This window comes from Colletotrichum acutatum, assembly GCF_030867785.1.
Source record: "Colletotrichum acutatum strain CBS 112980 chromosome Unknown BDZ83scaffold_20, whole genome shotgun sequence".
Classification (NCBI taxonomy): domain Eukaryota; kingdom Fungi; phylum Ascomycota; class Sordariomycetes; order Glomerellales; family Glomerellaceae; genus Colletotrichum; species Colletotrichum acutatum.
Genome location: NW_026849014.1, coordinates 37,814 through 58,239, shown reverse-complemented (window position 1 = coordinate 58,239; position 20,426 = coordinate 37,814). Strand labels below are relative to the sequence as shown.

The following is a 20,426-nucleotide window of genomic DNA, read 5'->3' as shown; positions in this document are numbered from 1 at the left end:
AGCGATGCGACGTATGCACAAAATTCTCCACCAGAGGTACTTGATGGCACTGGGTTTGCATAGCACACAGAGGTGGAAGGAGGGATCGAGGGAGCAACCTGCGTGCCTGCTTGACCTTGACCTGCCCGAGCACCCACAAACAGCAACGAGCCCCTCCTTTCCCCGCCCTGAAAATCGACGTATTTGTCGTCAAAATACTTACGCCCGACACACCAACTTTGCATTGCATCTCTTCTCACGTTCAGTCCTACGAGTTCTGGACCGGTGCATCGCTAACTCTGAGATATCCCTTTCATTTTCTAGTCAATTACCCCAGAAAATACCGCCATCATGTCGGAGGAGATCGGTTAGTACTTCCCTGTTCTTTTTCAAGCTCTATAGAGCATTGCGCGCAGTACCTGCCTTTTCTCGCACGTTTTTGCTGGTCCCCGTGCTGTTGCTGGTCCTGGTGCTGCGTTTGCGTCACATACCAAAACAGCCCACGCAGCTACCCCGCCACCACCCGAAATACACCACAAACGCACACCATGCTATCCAAAGCAGGTGCCCTTGCCTCAAGGGACTCGACGAGGCTCAACGGGCTCAACGAGACTCGAGGACGACTCGAGTTGCGCCTTCGCCATGGACTTGTAACAAACAACTAACGATGCCCCAGACTACACCCTCAACAACCCCGATACTCTCACCAAGTACAAGACCGCCGCTCAGATCTCTGAGAAGGTCTTGGCTGCGGTTGCCGAGCTCATCAAGCCTGGCGAGAAGATCGTCACCATCTGCGAGAAGGGTGACAAGCTCATCGAGGAGGAGCTCGCCAAGGTCTACCGTGGAAAGAAGGTCAACAAGGGTCTGTTTTCCTCCCTCCAGGTCCTATGCTGTGTACCTTACTCCTGAGCATCGCTGACCTCCTTCGCGCCTTGCAGGTTTCTCCCATCCTACCACCATCTCCCCGGCTTCCTTCGTGACCCCCTACACTCCCCTCACTACCGATGAGGCCGAGGCTGCCACTGAGATCAAGGAGGGCGAGCCCATCAAGATCCAGCTTGGTGCTCAGATTGACGGCTTCGGCTCCATTGTCTGCGACACCGTCGTCGCCGGTGAGATCACTGGCCGCACCGCCGACCTGGTTCTCGCCAACTACTACGCCAATGAGCTCCTTCTCCGCTTGATGCTCCCGCCCGGTCTGCTCGCTTCCGGCACCGACGAGGAGAAGGCCAAGGCCGCTGCTGCCAAGGCTCCCACCCAGGCCAAGATCACCAGCCTGCTCGAGAAGGTCGTCAAGTCCTACGACTGCAACCTGGTCGAGAGCACCACCTCATGGCTCTTTGAGCGCAACGAGATCGAGGGCAAGAAGAAGATCGTCCTTGCACCCGCCGAGGGCACCAAGGGCGATGGCACTCCCGAGATCGGCGAGGTCTGGGGTGTCGAGATGGGCGTGAGCTTGGGCGCTGGCAAGGTCAAGACCTTGGAGTCAAGAACTACTTTGCACCGTCGCACCACCACCAACTACGGCCTCAAGCGCCCTACTTCCCGCAAGATCCTCTCCGAGGTCCAGAAGAAGTTCGGAACCTTCCCCTTCAGCTTGCGCCAGCTCGATGACGAGCGCGATGCCAAGTCTGGTGTCGTTGAGTGCGTGCGTGGCAATGTCTTCCGTGCCTACGAGGTTGTTGGCGACAAGGACAACTCCCCCGTCGCCCGCTATCTGTCGACGATTGGTAAGAGTTCTCACACGTACAACAAAGTGCGGCCCAGAGTGCTAACATGTCGACAGCCATCACCAAGAACGGTATCACCAAGGTCGGTGCGCCGCCCGCTCTCGACCTTGAGAAGGTCAAGTCGGACAAGAAGATTGAGGACGAGGAGATTCTCAAGATTCTTGAGCAGCCCCTGTCCAGAAATACCGGAAAGAGCAAGAAGAACAAGAAGAAGAAGAAGCCGGCCAAGAAGGCTGCTGCTGCGGGCGGCGAGGAGGAGGAGGAGAGCGATGAGGAGTAAGGCGATCTCAGTGTAGGAAATGGCGATGACTGTCAATGAGACGAGCAAGGGGGCGGCCCGATTTTACGCCCACAATTTTCGTCGTGAAAGTCAAATGCGTGATTGTACTCCTTGGGGCAGTCGATGGATAGGGCCATTGCCAGGATGAGGCCGGAAACAGGAACGCTCGCTCTGCTTATCCGACGCCAAAAAAGTTGGCTGGCTGGCTGCACGACTGCTTTTTGGAATGCCGAGGAGAGAGCTGCTTGTTCGCTCATCTGAAGCCTCAGCCAGCCGCCACTGCAGCCCGGGTCGTCACCTCAGTCGTCCCACCAGGAGGCACAGCAGGGAAAAGCAGCAAGCAGCGTAGCTAGGATCCAACAGAAGGTGTTGGACTGAATGGAAGCCCAACAAAGACAATGAATGTCATCCATCTACCTGCACGCGCTATGCATCCTTGAGCATGCCTGACCTTCTTCCCCTGAGTGCGACTCAACTTGTGAGTCTAGTGTTGGTTGACCGACCACTACAGAGTGGGATAGCAACGTGACGATATGGATGTCTGAGAGAGCAGAATGAGAGCGAGACGACAGGGGTATTGATGTCTCGATGGGACGATGAGACGGAGCACGCCAGGTCCCAGGAGACGCCGTCGGCCGGGGGAAGAAGGTGAGCCACGAGGATGGGTGGAACAAAATTGTCCAATTCCAGAGGTCTCCGGTTTCCCGTCCTCGCCGGGGCCCTGGTCGTCGTCGATACGGCAGAACTTAGAAGACCCGCCAGATACCCAGATGGCGGGTGCCCAGCCCCTGGAGATGGAAGGTAAATGGAAGCGGACCTAGAAGCCCGAGACCCTTGATCTTGGCTTGTAAAGACGACTGTTCAGGACCAAGAAGTAGGCCTCGCTCTCTCTTCTCTACCTTATCTTGCCCCGGATGATTTCATCGTTATCTACCTAAAGTCAGTATATCAAAGGTGAAAGAGGCAAAGTCTGCCTTAGGTGAGGGAAGGTAAATATAAAGAGGCACAGGAGAGGGCTGGAAAAAGTTGAATGGCTGACGCCAACGTGCGGCAAAGTATGTCCATGTCACAGGGCCAATAGTGAGCTTGGCCGATGTTGTGGCACTGAACCACGGGTTCGCAACAGCGCTGTGACCTGCACCCGCCCCCCCTGCCCACCACCTGTACTCGCCTTGAGTGCCTTGAAAACCGCCGTGTACCCGCCTAAGGTAGACGCCCGTGGCCGCTCAAAGGCACCCGAGGCAGGGAAGGAGTAAGTAAGGCATGTAGCTTTGTAGCTCTCCATTAGCCCCCCAGTCCGTTGTCTCCGAAAATCCTCGAGGTCCATCCCGCAGCTTCACACCCTTTCTTCTCCCATCCCTCCTTTTCCTAAAGTCATTCGCGTCGCAAGTGGAGGGAACGCGCCCGAACCGTATCGCTGAATGCCTTCAAAGACGAGAGAAGTAATCATACCCAGATTTGCCCTACAGAGACACGAAACTAACGCGATCCTAGGCGTCCGACTCGGAGCGTTTGCCCGTCTGGTCCAAGGCAAGGAGGTCAGGGGCCCTAGAGAGCCCAGTTGCCATGATGCCCACGAGTACGAGAGCCACGCGGTCGCGCTTTTCCAGCCCGCATCAGCACGCCAATGGAGGAGGAGGATCGGAACCTGTCAAGAAGAGCAATGGAGCAAGCGAGGCCTCGAGGACCTTCATGCAGAAATGGTTGGAGCCTACGGTGCAGAGCAAGCCGAGCTTCGAGGAGGCTGGATTGATGCGATACGGCGTCACCGAGAACATGGCGCCCCTGGGGACGCTGCCAAAGGGACCACAGGCCAAAAAGCCGGGTCAGGAAGTTGCGAATCCCGTCAGGAAGATTATCCTCAAGTCGAGCTCAGCAAGTTCTGCTGTCGCAGCTGCAGCAAAGGCGGCGGCGGCAGCAGCGGCAGCAGCAGCTGATGAGGCAGATGCATCTTCCATGGCAAAGCGCTCAGAGACACCGACACCCCCTCCGCGCCTGCCTACTCCTCCAGCCAACGCTCAAAAGGCGACCAGAAAATCTCTTCCCGCACGTGGTCTGGACGACGACGACGAAGACGACGACTACACGCCCAAGGCAGCCGCAGGAAAGAGCCAGGGCCGTCGTACATCTGCCTCCATCTCACGCAAGAGTGTGTCGCGCTCATCGGTAGGACGCCGTGCATCAGCTTCACTTCATCAAATGGCTCCCTCGAGCGACGCCGTGCAGCCTTCAGAATCGACGCCCGAGAACAAGGACGTCGTCGAGAGGGCTGTGGAGGTCGCAATCGACGAGGCGCTCCGGCATTACCGCTATCCCACTGCGTGGGCACTCCGGACCCTCTACGACGAAAATTCTTCCAACCCGGTCTTCCTCTCCATGTTTGAGGACGTTTACCACCAAACAGCCGACGAAGACACCCTCGACGAATTTTCTCGCCTTATCGAGGAGAAGAAGCGAGAAGGCAAGAAGGACAATCAGGCTTGCTACTTTTTTGTGCCCCCTTCCACCAACTCGCGCTTCACCCCCACAAGCCAAAGCCAGCACCCTACGGCAATCTTCTCTCCCTCGACCTCTCAAAATCGGACGAAGAAGACGACGATATGCCTCAAGTTACCCCAACTAAAAAGGCTAGCAAGGGCAGAGAGATTCCGGAATCACCCATGGGCATGAGCATCGACGACGAAGAAGACGACGACACTACTTTACTGGCGGCGGAAACCACCATCGCGACCATGACCCCGTCACGCAAGCGTGCCCGGAGAGATTCTGCAAGCAGCGACTCGTCCTTGTCAGAGCTCTCTGCATCGCCGTCCCTGCCGCCCGACTCGCCGTCGCCCAGCTCTCCGCCCGTTTCCGCGGCTGTTCAAGGCGACAGCCACAGTCGCCGTCACAGTGCCACGACGGCTGCCACGGCTGCTGGGGCCGACCCCGAGACCACCTTGACCAGCGCACCACCGCCAGCCGATCCACAGCCAATGAAGAGACGCGGCAGATCCCTTGCTGCTAAGACGAGCGTGTCTGACGCATCCAACCCAAACTCACCCACCCTCCCCCCAAACGTATCTCAAGCTGCAGGGGCTAGCAACATGCCTGGTCGACTTTCTTCGCCCATTTTCCCCAACCTTTCGACGACAGCAGCACCCTCAAAGGCGAATGGCAAGAAGAACGCCAACAAGGACAAGACTCCCCGTGTGCTGCCCAGCAACGATGCAACCACCCTGCGTAGGAGAGATGCACGCGATAGCACAGTTAGCCAGACGCCCCAGCCTGAGAGCCACATTCGCGGTTCCGACATGAGAAGCAGGGCTGGATCTATGGCCGCATCTTCGCCAGCAGTGAATCTGCGCAAGTCGGCAAGGACACCAGCGCCGAGCTCGAACCTGCCTGCGAATCTGACCCTGAGCACGAGAACGACGAGATCAGCAAAGAGGACGCACGACGAGATCGACAATACGAGCTCGCCGACTGCGCCGTCAATTCTCGGAGAGGTGACGCCCGCCACGAGTTCTAGAGCTGCGACCCCGACGAATCTTCGCCCTACGAAGAAGCAACGGACTGGCTTGCGTATCAAGACTTCGTAAGTTGCATTTTCCCCCTTTGCATCATAAAATTTGAGCCTCGCTGTGGCAAAGCGGATGACTTGACATGATGAGACGAGGGCGCCAGTGATGGGTGGCGCGAGCCTGGCAGCGTCGCACCGCAGCATCCTCGTCTCTGCCATCGTCTGTCCGTGAAATTTCACCCATGTTTCGCAAAATCAAGCTGGACACAGACTGACGCATTCTTACAGACCCGTGAAGAAGAAGGGAGGCACTGCGGCTGGACTACCTCGTGCCAGCGGTGAGGGCGGTGCAGTTGCCGCCAACGGCGGTGGCCCAATCAACCAGGTAAGCTACCAGTCCAATAACGAATCCTGCAGCAGCACGGAGCTGCGGTCATTTTCATCGATGCCGCACCCTCATTGTTGCGTACGAGGAGCGAGAAGATGATGGGGCCGGGCAAAGGTCGGCGAATGGTGAGGGCATGGTTTTCGGGGGCCAAGGCGCACATCCCGAGGCATACTGAGTTTAGCGGCCAGTCCCGACCTCCCATTTTTACCGGCCAGCCTGCACCCACACTCCTACTCATTTCCCGTAAATTGCCTCAACGACCACACTGCTGACACATCTCATCAGGATGAGAATGACGACTACTGCTCAGCATGCAGCGGTGTTGGAGAGCTGGTCTGCTGCGAGAACTGCTCCAGGTCGTTCCATTTCGAGTGTGTTGACCTTGGGCTGGGCGACACTCTCCCCGAGGAATGGTTTTGCAACGTCTGTTTCAGCAATAGATACCCCACCAGGGTGCCCGAACACAAGGGTCCCTTTGGCGGTTTGATGAACACTCTGGAGAAGACTAATCCTCGAGCCTACAAGCTGCCGCAAGGCGTGCGTGTGTACTTTGAGGGCGTCAAGGTCGGCCCTGAAGGCGAGTACGAGGATGTGGTAGTGCCCGCTAAGCCAAAGTAAGTCACAATTCCTGTCCTCACTGTCTCGCCGTCTCCCAGACATCTCATCCCGACTCTCCCTGGGAATCACAACGACTGACAATTGCAACAGGAAGAAGGGCTATGAAGAAGCCCCAGACTTCTTCAAGGTTCAGGAAGCTGACGGATCTGCTGTGCTATGCCACAATTGTCAACATCCGACCGCCGATAATCGAGCCATCATCCCCTGCAGCCTCTGCGGGCTGCACTGGCATCTGGATTGCCTCGATCCTCCCCTGGCAATCCCGCCTGTGGTGCGAACATGGCGTTGCCCGGCGCATGCAGACGACCTGTTGGCTACGTTGCCAGAGGAGCTTGCTCCAGCTCACCGCTTCCGGAAGATCAAAGGCGCGCCAGTCATCATTCCTGCCTTCAGTCGCGGCATGAAAAACAATGGCTTTATTGAGATTGACGATGATGACGAAGAATCCGAGGATGAGAATTCGGGTTGGAGCGACGTCAAGACCTTTGGTCGCGTCTACAGACTGTCTTCCAAGGGCGTTGTCCTCGACTTCATCTCTCAGTCAGTTCTCTTGGATCATTAATCGGTTGTTTTCAAATTCTAACAGATCTGCAGGCTTCGGAAGGATGGCGCTGGTCACATCAAGGGCTCGCCGACTTCAAACATCATCCAGGCGCTGCCAGTCAGCGAGCCCATGAGTGCTCGTTCACGTGTTGAGCAGCAAGCAGTGCTGAACTTGGTCGAATTGGCCTCCACTCAGCCCGCTACCAAGCTTGACGAGCTCACAGAGGCATTGCTAGTAAGTCAAGAACTGTGTGGAATTGCAAGCACTTGTGACTGACACGTTCATACAGACAAACGCCGAGCCAGCTATGCTCTCGCTCATGGCTCGTGGCAGTGTAAACAACTTTGCAAGCGGAGATCTAAATACTACCGACAAGCAGAGTCTCCGCGCCATGTTAGCTCAGATGGAAGCCATGACTGGTCGCATCAGAGGCTTGCTTGGAGACAAGCAAAAAGACAGCGGTGTTTCTGGTACGGGCATCGAGGCCGATCAAACAGCGATCGACAGTGACCATACCAACGGCACTGTTGGCACCGGAGACGACGCAGCCTCGATCAAAAACGAGTCCGTCGAGCCCCCTGCCGACCTTCCTACGCCAGCGACTACGACCCAAGATAACCCGGAGCCGATCAACAGCCTGGGCGAGAAGTCTTCGCAGGAGGTCCCCAACGACGCGAACGAAGATGATGTGCCCGACATGGATATCGACTAGGCTGGCGTGAACAGCGACTTCAACTATATCTTTAACTGATTATTCTTATCTTACCGAACACAACACACAAGGGTGGTGTTGAGACGCTAATTGGCAGTGGATGGTTCGCCTCGTCCTAAAACTAGGAGATCAGCAGCCAACACAACCAATTACGGATATAGCCCATTTCTTACTCTTTTCTTATTTGATTCCCCAAGACACGACTCCCACACGGATCTGGAGTTTGGAGGGCTCAAAACAAAGCAGCGAGCAAGCGCAAAGAAACACCGGCGAAGGAAGACCGGTCATAGAATCGAAGAGTACCGAGACAGGTACGACAGAAAGCCACACAGGATTCGAGCGACCCGACAAAGCAAGCTCGCATAGCCGTGGCTTTGTGGCCATGGAGAGTGCAAACTGAATGAGCAGAAGCACGCGGATTGTGCTTATGGCGAGAGGGGCAGGGGCATCTGGCTATCTGCCCATGCTGCCACCTTGCGGAGGGAATCGTGTGAAGGCCAGCTTTTGTATACCTCACGTTCCTATTCGCACCCCCTCCAATTTTCTTTTTCCCCTACTGGAACTCCCTCACCCCCTGCCTCAATCTTGTATCATAGGCCATTACCTCTTCTCGTAATATCTCTCTTTTGGACCAGCAGGCAGGGCTGGGCTGGCTAGAGGACCAGGGAAACAGAGCACTTCTTTTTTTCTTTCAGGGAGGCAAGAGCGAGAAATCCAATTTGGGAAACGGGATTGATGTGACCTGAAGCCGGCCGGTTTTGAGTACCTGGGGGATCTGGGCAAGGTTGAAGGAGAAAGCGGGGAAACGGGGCAAACCCCGGAGACGAAGGGAGGCAGCGACGAGGCCAGTAGATAGAATGCTACACCGCATGATCTATATAACCTACCATTGCTGTTCCCTCCAATGCTGCAATGTCCATTTGTGAAGAAAACCTGTTACATTGCGCTCTCCTCTTGTTGCAAGGAAATTTACATCAACGTCTCTTCTGTCGATGGCAGACGGGGCAGTGAGAAGCGTGAAACCCACGAAACTCGGCTATAACTGACAACGCTCGCCTGTTACAATCTCGGCCTTTCTCGAGAGTCCTTTCCACTCATACGCACATTGACGTTCTCCGAGGCAAATGCCACTCTCATTTAACATTAACCTCCGTAGCAAAAACAATCCACTCGATAGGAGAAACCACCTTCGTCCTCGTCCCCCCCCCCCTCTCTCCCCATCTTTCCTCCTACATCACTCCAATGCCTCAAATAGCCAGTCCGGTTACCTCTCAGTAGTCGCATCTCTGAGAGATGGAGCAGCAGCAGATGGTTTCAAGCACAAGATTCTCACTCGATGTGACCAACACATGGACGTCCCATCTTGCAAGGAAACACTTAGGGCCCAAGGAATCTCGTGTGGGTAATATCAACTAGCTTTTACGACAATGCTTGACTAACAATACCTTATACTCATGCTATCTAATATGAAGAAAAAGAAAAAAAAAACACAAAAAAATGGAAGAAACCCCCAGCAGCCCAAGGTGGAAAATTGGCGTGGCTATGAAGAGTTCCCGCCTAGCGAACGAACCCGTCAGGTCCCGGCAAACACGGACGAATGCTTTGACTGCGGAAACATACTCTCGACTCCATAGCTCTCTCGTAATGAAAAGCGGCAAATGCGATTTTTTAGGGGGTTGCGTCTTGACTGCCATGCGAAGGTGGGGCTTCAGGACAACATCCGGCTACCCTCTCTCGGTTTTTCTATATACCACGCCACAAGCAAAGTGAGGGTAGCAATAGTAAAGCTTGTAAAAAAGACTTCCCCAGCGGAAAAAAAGAAAGGACAGGAAGAGTGAAGTGGCAAGTGGGGGGCTTCTGGAGCCCCAAGTGAAACGAAAATAAAAGACCCTCGTCGTTGCTGCGACCACATTTCCGGAGGGGCAGCTTCATGTTGTTGCCCTGTCTATCATCGAGACATGGCCTCCTCCACATCTGGAGTGGCTTGCGCATTTTCCTGACACGTTGGGCGGCGTGTACCCCCTTGCAAACATTCTTACATGACGATCCAGATCAACCAAACTCCTGTGCCGATCCCATACCAAGCCATCCCTTACCAAACGAAAAAAGAGCGGCATGAGCCAGTCAGACCCTCTCTGACTAGCAATTCGTCTGTACAAGTGGCGTGTGAATCATCGCTTTTCAACTCGTCAGTCACGTCGCGCTCTGGCTTGGTGGAGAGGGGTTGCGAATGGGGGATCGCTTACTCGGCCACGTCTTCCGTTGACTTGCTCCTGCTGCATGTACGCCATGTTCTGCATACCACCCATATTGCCATAGCCACCGTATCCCGACATTCCCATGTTCATACCAAATCCAGGAGGTGCGTACGGTGCCTGACCGGGAGGCATCTGAGGAAGCTGAGTCGGCGGCTGAATGGGGCTTCCGTTGGCCAGGTTCTGGCTGCGGTACTGGTCAATGGACGGGCTCGGGCTGCTGTACCCTCCAAAGCCTGCCTGCATCGGCGGGAAGAAGTTGTTGATGGGGGGCGTCGCACGGTTGAGCATGCTCTGCTGGTACTGGAGCTGCTGCAGATTCGCAGGCGTCGGCATGGGAGAGTTGGACTGGTTGTACATGGGGTTTTGAACACCATAGGGAGGGAAGGGGGCCATGCTCGCGTCGGCAGGCTCACTGCGTTGACCGCCGAATCCCAACTCGTAGTTGGAAGGGTTGACGGGTTGGTTCAACGAGTTATAGTACTGCTGCTTGCTCATGTGAGCAGCCTGCTGCTGCTGCTGGTTGTTCATGTTGGCCTGGCGGGAGGCCGGTCGCTGCCGCTGCTCATTGTTGTTGTTGTTATTGCCAGAGTTGCCATGGCCGTGATCGCGGCCACCGCCACTGTTGCGAGTCGACAGGCCAACCTCGTCCATTAGACGCTTGTAGCCTTGACCAGGCTGGGCCTTGATGCGGACCAACACGTTCTTGACGTTCTCAACCACCTGGCTGCGAATGCTCTCGTCAAAGAAAGGTGTGGTGAGAACCTTGAAGATCAGGGTGGCGCCGCAGGCATGGTCACTCAGGATCGCCTCGAGAATTTGGTCGTTAGGTGTGAAGAACAAAGCCTTCAAGATGGTGTCTCGCGCCTCAGGCTCAGCCTTTTGGTTGATAACCTTGAGCACGGTGAGATAAGCAACCTTGTGAGTGCACAAGTGGACGAGGCAGGGCACAAGCTGGGGGGACAGAACAGTCCTGCGCTGAGGGAAAGTGCAGGTATCCAAGAACCAGGTCAACAAGAGGGCGCCGTTGGCGTTGGTGGCGAGCTGGACGCTGTGCAATGCGATCGCGGCAGCCAGCATTCGCTGCTGCTCCTTGGTGGAGTGGTGGCTCTCCAAGCAGGCACGCATAGCTCGGGCACCGTAGCGGCCCTGAGAAACCTCCCACATGCGGCTGAGCATGGTCTCAAAGATGAAGTCATTGAAAGGAGCACCGAACTTGAGGCAGCCTTGAAGAACGTAGTTGCCGTACTGGTCCAGGAACAGAGGGATGGTGTAAGGTCTGAGGTGCTCGACAATCAAACTCATCTGATGCGGGGTCTTGCAAACGTCGATAATCTTCTGGGCAGCCCAGGTGCCATTCTTGTGTACGCCAATCTCCGCCATGTGAGGAGCAATCTCCGCCAGCATGGCGTCCCGAAGATCGTCGGAGCAGTGCTCGAAGAGCTTCTGTACAACAGTGTTGCCAAGGTAGTCGGACGCTAGCTCGGCAATCTCTGGTAGCATGTCGAGAGCGGTTGTCTCGATCTCGGCCTGGGAGAGGCTCTGGTTGTCGATTCTCTTTCTGATATCTCTGAGTCTCGGGGCATCGTGAACTCGCGTGTGGGCCGGTTCCCGGATAGGGGGAATCTCGTCGATGAAGTTGGTGAACTGGATCGACGACTGAAGACTGCGGGAGATCTTGGCAGCATCCTCCTCAGTGGCCTGGAACTGCTTAACGATGCGCATGATGTCACTCGTCATTTCTGACAGAGGAGGCACAACGGGAGCAGCATTGGCTGACTGGGCCGATGCGTTTGCGCTCTCGCCAGCGGTACCAGTGGCCGCATTCTGCGCATTGTCCTGGTTCTTCGCGAACGGGTCGGGGCTGGGCGAGGGGAAGACACCGTCATGGCCGGGCGTGTTCGAGGCAGAAGGTGGCTTGGCAAAGTTGATGCGAATGGGTCCTGCTCCAGGGAAGATTTCTTTTCCGTTCATGCTGGCCTTCGCAGTGATGGCGCTCTCCATCCGCTCGAAGTTCACAAAACCGCAGTTCTTGTGCGTGAGAACACGAGCGGACAGGATGTGGCCGTATGCCTTAAACATCTCTGTCAAAGTCGATGTAGTAGTTGAAGTCGGGATGCTGCCAAGCCAGAGGGCGCTGGTAGGACCCTCGAGACCCTGGTCCTCGGCATTGAGCAGTCCCGCATTGCGACTGCTCGACCTTCCCAGGTTCATAGCAGCCACAGCTTGCGGGAGGTCGTCAAACTCCTTCTCGTCCGGCAGACGGATCTCCGCAGGAGGGACGGCATTCCCCATGCCGTTGCCGGACATGTAGGTTCGCATGAGGCGAGAGCCAGGGGTATCGAGGACGCCGGCTGTTCGGGCACGAGGGCGCGTTGCTTGGTTGGCAAACGCCTGTACGGCCAGGTTGTGGTTGTGGATCGCAGCGTTCGTAGCTGCGAGCTGATCCTGGAGGTGGGCGACATACTGGCTCTCGAGGGTCATATCTTCGAACTCATCGTCCTCCTCGTCTGCGTACTTGTCCTTGTTGTTAACCGAGTACGAGCGGAAACGATTAGCCTTAGTAAAGTCGTTGAAGCTCGGAATGTACGGTGTTGCCAACTGGGCGCGGGGAGGCTGCGGCGTCTCAGCAAGTCCCAAGTAGTCCAGCGTCCTCATATGGACATCGCTTTCTCCACCCCCCTCTCTGGAAATCTGGGATTGCGTAGGCGAGCTCGGCCCATTGGTCGAGCCGATGCTCGCAATGCTCGCAAGAGTCATACCCCTATCGCGACCCGTTCCGGTAGGGTTCCAACTGCTGAAAATGGACGGTCCAAAGGGCGAGCTGGTGCCAGGGATCTGCGCAAAAGGGCTCCGCTGAGGCATTGATCCTGCGCGGAGACGGGAGAGTAGAGCAGAGTTGTTGGAAGCCGTGTCTACCGGTTCGAGACCGGGAGAAGGAGATTTGAACGGACTGTGGGACGGAGTTGGCCGGGATGATTTGGGAGCCATAGCCGGGAGGTTGAGCAGGCCATTGCCTACACCGCCGGGTGAGAATCGTGATGGCACGGTTCCAGCACGGGCACGTCTCGCCTGAGGCATGGAATCGGGGGTGGGCAATTGGGCAAAGTCAGGAAAGCCATCGGTTGGCGACTCGGGGATGTTCTCGCGGAGGGGCGTAGAGTTGCCGCTGGTCGGCGGACCGCCCCAAGGATTTACCGGCAATCCGGGGACGCCTTCTTGAGCTTGAATCTCGCGGGCTCTGTCGGATTTCGGTCAGTAAAGGACGGATGGTCAGTCGCAGGGTGGCAGAGCGAACGAACCTCTTGGAGTACAGCCTGCTGGAGCCGGGCATCTCGTGTGACGGAGAGCCAGCCCCTGATCGCGAGGCGCTAGCCATTTTGCTTGAGTGGTTCAGACCGCCTGGCAGGCCGAATGGTGATCTGACAGATGAACCAGCGGTCGGGTCAATGGGGGATGTGTTGTTGGCGGTTGGTGAGGTGGACCGATTCTGTGTGGCAGATTGGGGCGGGTAACCAATGGCCAGGTGATCAGATCTAGTTGACATTATCAATTATCTAGGCCAAAGCTCATCAGAAATTCTGTGACACTAGAAATTTCCCAATGGGTTGCTGTCGTTGACAAATTGAGCAATGCTCTCCCGGTCGACGGCTGACAGGCGCGGGGGAGAAATGGACCCAATGAATTGTGGACAGCTTCGAGACCGTAACGTCTCGTATTCCACAGTCGGGGGTTTTGAGGGAGGGTGACGGCACGGTGCTGCGTCAGTTCCCAGCGTCTCTTCTGGACGAGTATTGTACGGATTGTCCGGAGCTGCTGCTGTCGGGCTGTCCAATGTCGGTGGGCAGAGCAACAATGGCAGGCGTAGAGCAGAGCAGAGCAGAGGCGCGCGAAAGAAGACTGGTGTGGTTGTTGGGGCCTTTGTGCGGTAAGGAATGTTCGTCGAAGGGTCGAAAGAGTTGAAAGTCGTGTTTGTGCGTGTTTCCAGGTATTACAAGGTACGCCAGGCCAGCCAGTCGGTCGGTTGCAAAAGGGCTGCTGGGTGCTCGAGAAAATAAAAGGAGAGTTCGACGTCGGTCGGGGGGAGTGAGGTCAAGGAATGTCGGGGGGGACAAGTGGGCTTTAGACGTGGACGTGGACGTGGACGAAAATCGGGCGCTGGGGGTGATGGAAAGATTTCTCTTGCCAGGCACTCGGGTGGCCGTTTTGTGGTCGCGTAGCTTTTAGCGGTGGGCTTGGGTCAATGTGGGTGCTTGGTGCCGCCGGTTGCTGGTGGTGCTGCGATGCGCGATGCGGATGCGGATGCGTAGCGTTGCGTCCTTTTGGTCTGGCCAATCTCTCGGATCAGATTCCACAGGTTCCCAGTGTGTCTAGACGTCGTGGATCTCCAACAAGCAACCGAAGACGATGGAACTGTGTGATGGGCGAAACCCAGCTCGTTGTCCTTTCCTCCAGATGATCTTTTTGAGCAAGACGTAAAAAGAGAGAGGAAAGAAACAAAAGTAAACGGTCTCAATATACAGGCTTCATTAGTATAGGGACGATGAGGCCTGGAGAAAGGGATAGGGGGTTTGGGGGTGTGGTTGAAGATGGGGAGTGTGGGAGTGGGAGAGGGGGGAAAAAAAAGAGACACGAGCGGAGGAGTAGGAGGATATGTGAGTTGAGAGGCTTGGTGGTGAAAGGGACCCTTTGGCGGTTGGCCTTTGGTCTGGAGTGTTTTGGTGTGTTCCGGTACAAGCAAAGCAACGCAAGCAAGCAAGTGCAGAGCAGATGCAGGACAGGAGACGGGAGTTTAGACGACTGGCCAGTAAGGACACTTTGTTAGGGGGTAAGGAGGGACGGCGAGGCAGGGGCAGAAAGGTGAGGTACCTCTTGTCTGCTTGCCTCGGAGGAGGAGGTACTTGGACCAAGGCGTCTTCTTTCTCTTACAAAGAAGTGACTCGCGGTACTTCTGAGAGATGCGATGTACTCCGTACACAGTTACACAATTGACCAGACCCGACTTTAGATACATCATACCTAAGGTATCTTCCCATCCTCTCCACTGAACAATACCAGATGCCGCAGCTCTATCGTCGACCCAACTTCAGACCTCAGACCTCAGGCATAAAGAGGATACATGGCATCAGCCAACGTGGAGTGTGAGGTATATGGGCCAACAAGGCGAAGCAGCAAGGCAAGGTGCGGCGTGCCTGATGTAAACCAATGCCTGGCAGGGCCACCGTCGCCGCCATTGTCACTTTACACACTACTTGCACCACACGCATGCCATGCCGTGTGTACGGAGCAGGTATGTGTGTGTGAATACCTTGGATCCACGGGCAGTAAGAGGTACGGAGTAAGGTAAAGTAAGGTAGACTGAGGTTCAGGGGATTGGTGGTCAGCATCAGGTTTCCGGGTGGGGAAAGGTACATGGCTTCATGGAGAGGACCACAGTCACACGTCAGTACTCCGTACCCTCTCTGGATTTCCCTGGACCCTCGCATCTCCCGCCCGCCAGTCGTCACCTTCTGTCTCTTTCTCCAAACTTAGGGCAGTTTAGACCAGGGCAGACAGCTCAGAGCAAGACAGGGGACTGGCTGACACGATGCAGCGCCCATAACGGGGCCAAGCGGAGGGTTGAGGTCAGTGTGAAACGGCAGCCGATCGGCCTTAGTGTAGTCTTTTAGGGGTGAAAGAGCCCCAGCCTTGTCAATGCCTGACCCGAAGCTCAAGGCACTAAGGTAAGGGAGAGCGTCCAGTGCCTTACAGACTTCCAGTCTAGTTGTCGCTAGTTGGTATATCATTTCTACTCTTCCAATGAACAACCCAAAGAGTACGAACAGGTAGCTGACATTGACAGTGACAGTCAATCAACTTCTGGGGAAGGTATCAGATCTCGCTTGTCGTCTACTCCTTCCCTTTTTTCACTTTCAAAGGTTGACTACCTACCTCATGCCTTCCCCCCGTCTCTCTCTCTCTCTCTCTCTCTCTCCAGGCCCGCCCCTCTTCCCCTTCCCTTTCCATGTTCCTTACTCCTTCCTCACCCGGGCAGACCTAGGCTAAAGTGGAGAACGGTACATACCTCGTCAGGGAGGAAGGGACGAGGGACAACGGCTGAGCGGGACAACGATTTGACACTCGTGGCGGTCTATAGTGGAGACCTTCCCTTACCTATCCACATTTTCTCTCCATATTTTTCCAACTTTGCACCTTCCCATCCCCCGTTGCCCATGGAATATTCGACTTGGAATGGAAGGCGGCAAGCACCGTCCATTTCCCGTACCGACGGGCAAGACCTAACACTCCTACCCAAGAGTCAAGACTCCCGGTCAATGGAAGAGACGGAGACAATGGTGCGTGCGCCGCGTCCGCCGTCCCTGTCAGGTCCGTAAGGTACCCTCCGATTCGAGACAAAAGTGCCAGGTTGCAAGTCGAATGCCGAGAGCTTGCACTCCAATGATGCCGCTAGACGGCTTTGGGCAAATCTAAACAGCTCAACAACGTCTCAAATAGTCCACAACCACATACAACTACCTCACCTCATTGTACTTTACTCTGGATAGATTCGTGCAGGAATCCTATTACACCACTACACCCAGTCTGCTTCTCGGGTGGTTACGTGGACATGCCTACACTCTTCGCACAACATCAGTTTTTGCGGCATGGGCTACTTACCTTACCTTACATCTGAAGCGTCGTACGAAGCCTGGGCATCTTGGAGCTCCTCGTGCACGCCGTGCCCGGCAGCCTTACGGCCAGGAGAAGAGAGAACCCCGGCTCTTATTTCGCCTACTAATGTCGTCCCTTCCGAGCTGGATCGAGCACCTCAGCTGCAAGAGATGCGGGCGGCGATGCGATACTACCCATGGAACCGACCTCTCTGCCAGGGACTTCCATCGATACTGCTCCCTCCATTGACAGACAATACGCCCATTCCATCTCCCTAACCGTACCCCTTATCCAAAGCCATGGGACCACCGTCAAGTAAAGCCTTCAGACTGCCATTAGATGTGCCATCCCTCCATACCAGGCGGGATGCTGCCCCTTCCAAATTGCATACTACATTCTGGCGCAAAATCTCCGTCCAGCAAGCACACAACTTCGCCTCATCTTCCACTCAAATTGAGTAGCCGACTGGCCCCCTCCTGATTTGGGTATAGGGATATGGCCTGTCGTCGACTGCAGTTGGGGGCCCAACTGATTTGACAGTCTCGATCCGATTCACAGCCGCGAACCACCCGCACTGCACTGGCAAGTACGCCCACGCTATACTATTCCCTCGGAGGAACATGTCCAGCTCCCGACGTTGCCTTGAGAGCTCAGAGTTGCAGTGCACACTGCAGAACCTTCCCGGTCACCAAACCAGTTGCCCGCTCCAGACGATCCATGTCATATAGCCGCGACATCTTGGTGTCTAGGCCGGTCGTGTCAGTCCGTCGACTCTTTCGGAAACTGCGGCTTCAAGAAGCCTTCAAGACCAAGACTTGCGGGGAAAGCGAGACCCCGTGGCAACACAATTGCCCGCGTTCTAGTCGCAGGCTGTGTCAATACCGAGTTTGCATCTTGATACCGTAACTAAAAGGAATGAACACTTTATTGCAGAATCACCATGACGAAACTCAATCAACATCGCCCAACTTCGGACGTCACCGCCCAACATTGTCAGTCAAGAATTTAACCATGGTTGGCAATTGCCTGTGCAGCAAATGACAGACTGCTTGATTTGCTGTCACGGTTAAATTGACACAAGCCACCAATGCTCCCGGCTTGTGTTCAAGGTACGCCGTCCATCAAGCCAGTCCAGGCGGCTGTGTGCTCTCTCAGGCTCGTCCAGGGGTTGCCCTCCGCCATCGCGAACCACAGCTTTGGATATCTCCAATTCAAGATCATGGTCGTCTGCGAATATGATAAGGAACAAAACGGCGATGATTCCCTGCCTCGGCATCCAACCTCACTTGATAATATCTGAGCATCGAGTTGACGCACACTCTGCGTTCAACATTACAACACCACGTCGCTACCTGACTCGAACACGGCCCCTTCTGCACCTTGCCTACGGTACTTTGTCGAATCATCGGTGCAGCGAAAGATACTTTCACTCGCAAAATAAAAGGGGGGAGGTGGCCACCAACAGACAGACAGCAAAGCTTGCGACGTGCTACCCAATGGGGCCATTGACATCGACGGGCCAAGGCCCAGCTTCACCAAGGGCCGCCAGGTGCAACACTGCAAAGGCGTGATGGAGATGCTGGTCATTTATGCTCCAGCTCGTCGCCCCCTGATCCTCCTCCAATGACAACCTCGGACGACGCTTGTCAGAGGATCTGCTAAAAATTCTGAAACATGGCTTTAGTCTTGCTTACCCTTGCAACGCTCGCTACCTACGGACGACCATGCACACGCCCCACGCCACGATCTGCCGCCAACGTCTCCCGCTACAACGCAACCCCCTTCCAATGCATTCCCTCGTATTTCGCTGTGGGCTACGGGCATTACTGTTGGACGTTCGAATGGTGGCTAACTACACGATTACGGACGAATGTCGTGGGCACTTCAATAGCCTCTATCCGTACGAATACAAACCCCTAACAGATCTGGTATGCAGTGTCTTGAATGGCCCGATATCGTCTCCGGCTCCTGTGCCGACAGCCGCCCGCATGCTCGCCCGATTAGGCCAGGGGACAAGCTGATCCTCTGCTTTGGGAAAAAAGCACTCCAGACGTACCACTTGGATGCTGGCAAGGCCTCGTGTCGGAAGAAACAAAAGAAAACTCACAATCTGCGCATGCTGCGCTACTACACACTGAATCGGCCGTTATCAAACGTTCAAGGGTTGAACGATGGCTTGTCTTCCATCCCTAGACAAATCCTTTGGGGCTCATTGGCCAAGCTTCCGTCCTGCCGTCTCGTTCACCTCCCGACCTCTTGATTTGATGAGAGACACCTGCCATCGCAGCTCTTGACTTGGATCGGTCTTCAACCAAGATATGAATACCTACCTACCTTACACACGTGACACACCAGCCGCTGCCCCTCCAAGCTGGTCGATGAGAGTGTGCCCGTCTTCCATCTGCATCAGCCCGTTTCACTGGCACTTTTCCGTCCTGGGGCACACCCAATCCTGTGTCGAGGCTTTCCGCCTTTGGTTCGAACGGACAAGGAGGCCCTTCTTCTCGTTCATGTACGCTATGTGGCTTCTACTCAGCGAACATCGGACATCGTCCCCCTCCCCCCCTCCCCTTCGCTTTCGTCCCAGATTCAGGATGAAAGTGCCCTACCTACTTGACCTATACATGTGCAACACGACACGGACCTTCCCAAGTTTCCAGCCTCAACTTACTCCGCGGCCTCCGCCGAAACTGGCGCCAGAGCCCTCTTCCGCCACGTCCGTTGTGCGAGTGACGCGTTCCGCCGCGCAGCCTCAATGCATTACCGCCTACGGCATGATCGGTCGGCCGTCACTCGCAGCTCGTTGCCCGCACCGCCGATGCGGCCCTCTTTCTCTTCACGACCACGAGGACCAGTCTCGGCTCCAAGCTCATCCTGGCCCGCTGTGCAACGAGACAGAAAGGCGCGGTGGCTTCGGTACTTGGCTAAACAATCTATCAACTCATGCACCGCGGTTCCAGGTTCGGGGAGGGTGCCCGCCACAGTCAACTCCTGGCCCCAGGCTTGCTTTCGTGAGGCTCAGAGAGGGGGCACAACGGAGGCTAAACTTCCCCGTCGTGGGTCCCCCCCCTTCTCCGACCAGGGCGATCACCGGGGTCCTCTCGGGTAAAAATAGCATCTTATCTTGGCCCCCGACCTCATCCGTCATCCCTCCCCCGCGACTAGTTTCGCAGATCTCGCGAAAAAGCTCCAGTCATCAAAAAAATTCCAAGGCCACAAAACTGTTGTACCGCGTATGCATGGCGTTGACTGGGCAGAGCCGTTCTCCGTCCCAGCCATGAGAAAACTAAACCAAACAAGGCGTGTTTTCCATGTATCCATGCGAGTTCTTGGAGCAGGAAGAGGGGCATGCACTCGCTGATCAGCAGAACAAATCCAAGTTGATGCAACGAGGAGGGGTTGAAACACTACCCCGAGATAGGGTGATATATCGACCAGCCCAGAGACCTGGATCATTCCCAAAATATCGGTATGCCCAGATTGTCGAAACGACGTTGGCGCTCTGAATAGCTATATGGCGCCAAATGGCTACCCGGCATGGACAGCTACGTGGGCGTTATTATAACCTTGGTAGGTCTGCTTGGTATCGAGTGAGCCGTCCCCAATACCCGCTGGAAATAGCCACGGGGCTCCCCGGGCATGCGTCTGTCACGAACGCTGCTTGCGAGGTGTGATGGGTATTGGGCAGAACAAACAAGTAGCTATCGTGACCGCCTGGCATGCTCGGCGCTGCTACACCACATTCAGCACACATTGCTCCGGCG

At 55.5% G+C, this 20,426-nt stretch overlaps 4 protein-coding genes across 4 annotated transcripts; 3 read left to right on the top strand and 1 right to left on the bottom strand.

Moving 5' to 3' along the window:
• Positions 1 to 330: 330 nt before the first annotated feature.
• On the top strand, positions 331 to 1,992 carry BDZ83DRAFT_717341 (DNA-binding protein; the record flags this gene model as incomplete). The annotated part of the gene is made up of 4 exons (XM_060511939.1): positions 331 to 346; positions 656 to 844; positions 921 to 1,712; positions 1,769 to 1,992. 4 exons carry the CDS (start codon positions 331 to 333, stop codon positions 1,990 to 1,992), a joined length of 1,221 nt encoding a protein of 406 aa, XP_060368000.1.
• A 1,569-nt stretch (positions 1,993 to 3,561) lies between these two features.
• On the top strand, positions 3,562 to 7,756 carry BDZ83DRAFT_749491 (uncharacterized protein; the record flags this gene model as incomplete). Its single annotated transcript, XM_060513773.1, has 7 exons — positions 3,562 to 4,485; positions 4,524 to 5,569; positions 5,783 to 5,879; positions 6,168 to 6,496; positions 6,591 to 7,040; positions 7,095 to 7,278; positions 7,334 to 7,756. The coding sequence occupies 7 exons, from the start codon at positions 3,562 to 3,564 to the stop codon at positions 7,754 to 7,756; spliced, it is 3,453 nt and encodes a 1,150-aa protein (XP_060367999.1).
• Positions 7,757 to 9,726: 1,970 nt separating this feature from the next.
• BDZ83DRAFT_168740 (uncharacterized protein) lies at positions 9,727 to 13,904 on the bottom strand. Its single transcript, XM_060501446.1, has 3 exons — positions 13,314 to 13,904; positions 10,003 to 13,252; positions 9,727 to 9,933 (listed from the first exon to the last, which is right to left on the bottom strand). Exons 1-3 carry the CDS (start codon positions 13,556 to 13,558, stop codon positions 9,928 to 9,930), a joined length of 3,501 nt encoding a protein of 1,166 aa, XP_060367998.1. The 5' UTR covers positions 13,559 to 13,904; the 3' UTR covers positions 9,727 to 9,927.
• Positions 13,905 to 19,218: 5,314 nt separating this feature from the next.
• BDZ83DRAFT_610717 (uncharacterized protein) lies at positions 19,219 to 20,217 on the top strand. Its single transcript, XM_060507603.1, has one exon. The coding sequence runs from the start codon at positions 19,257 to 19,259 to the stop codon at positions 19,941 to 19,943; it is 687 nt and encodes a 228-aa protein (XP_060367997.1). The 5' UTR covers positions 19,219 to 19,256; the 3' UTR covers positions 19,944 to 20,217.
• Positions 20,218 to 20,426: the final 209 nt, after the last annotated feature.

Coding starts and splice junctions, on each gene's coding strand:
- BDZ83DRAFT_168740 (XM_060501446.1), bottom strand. CDS start 13,558: ATGTCAACTAGATCTGATCACCTGGCCATTGGTTACCCGCCCCAATCT. Junction 13,253..13,313: donor AGCAGGCTGTACTCCAAGAG/GTTCGTTCGCTC, acceptor GAAATCCGACAG/AGCCCGCGAGATTCAAGCTC.
- BDZ83DRAFT_610717 (XM_060507603.1), top strand. CDS start 19,257: ATGAAAGTGCCCTACCTACTTGACCTATACATGTGCAACACGACACGG.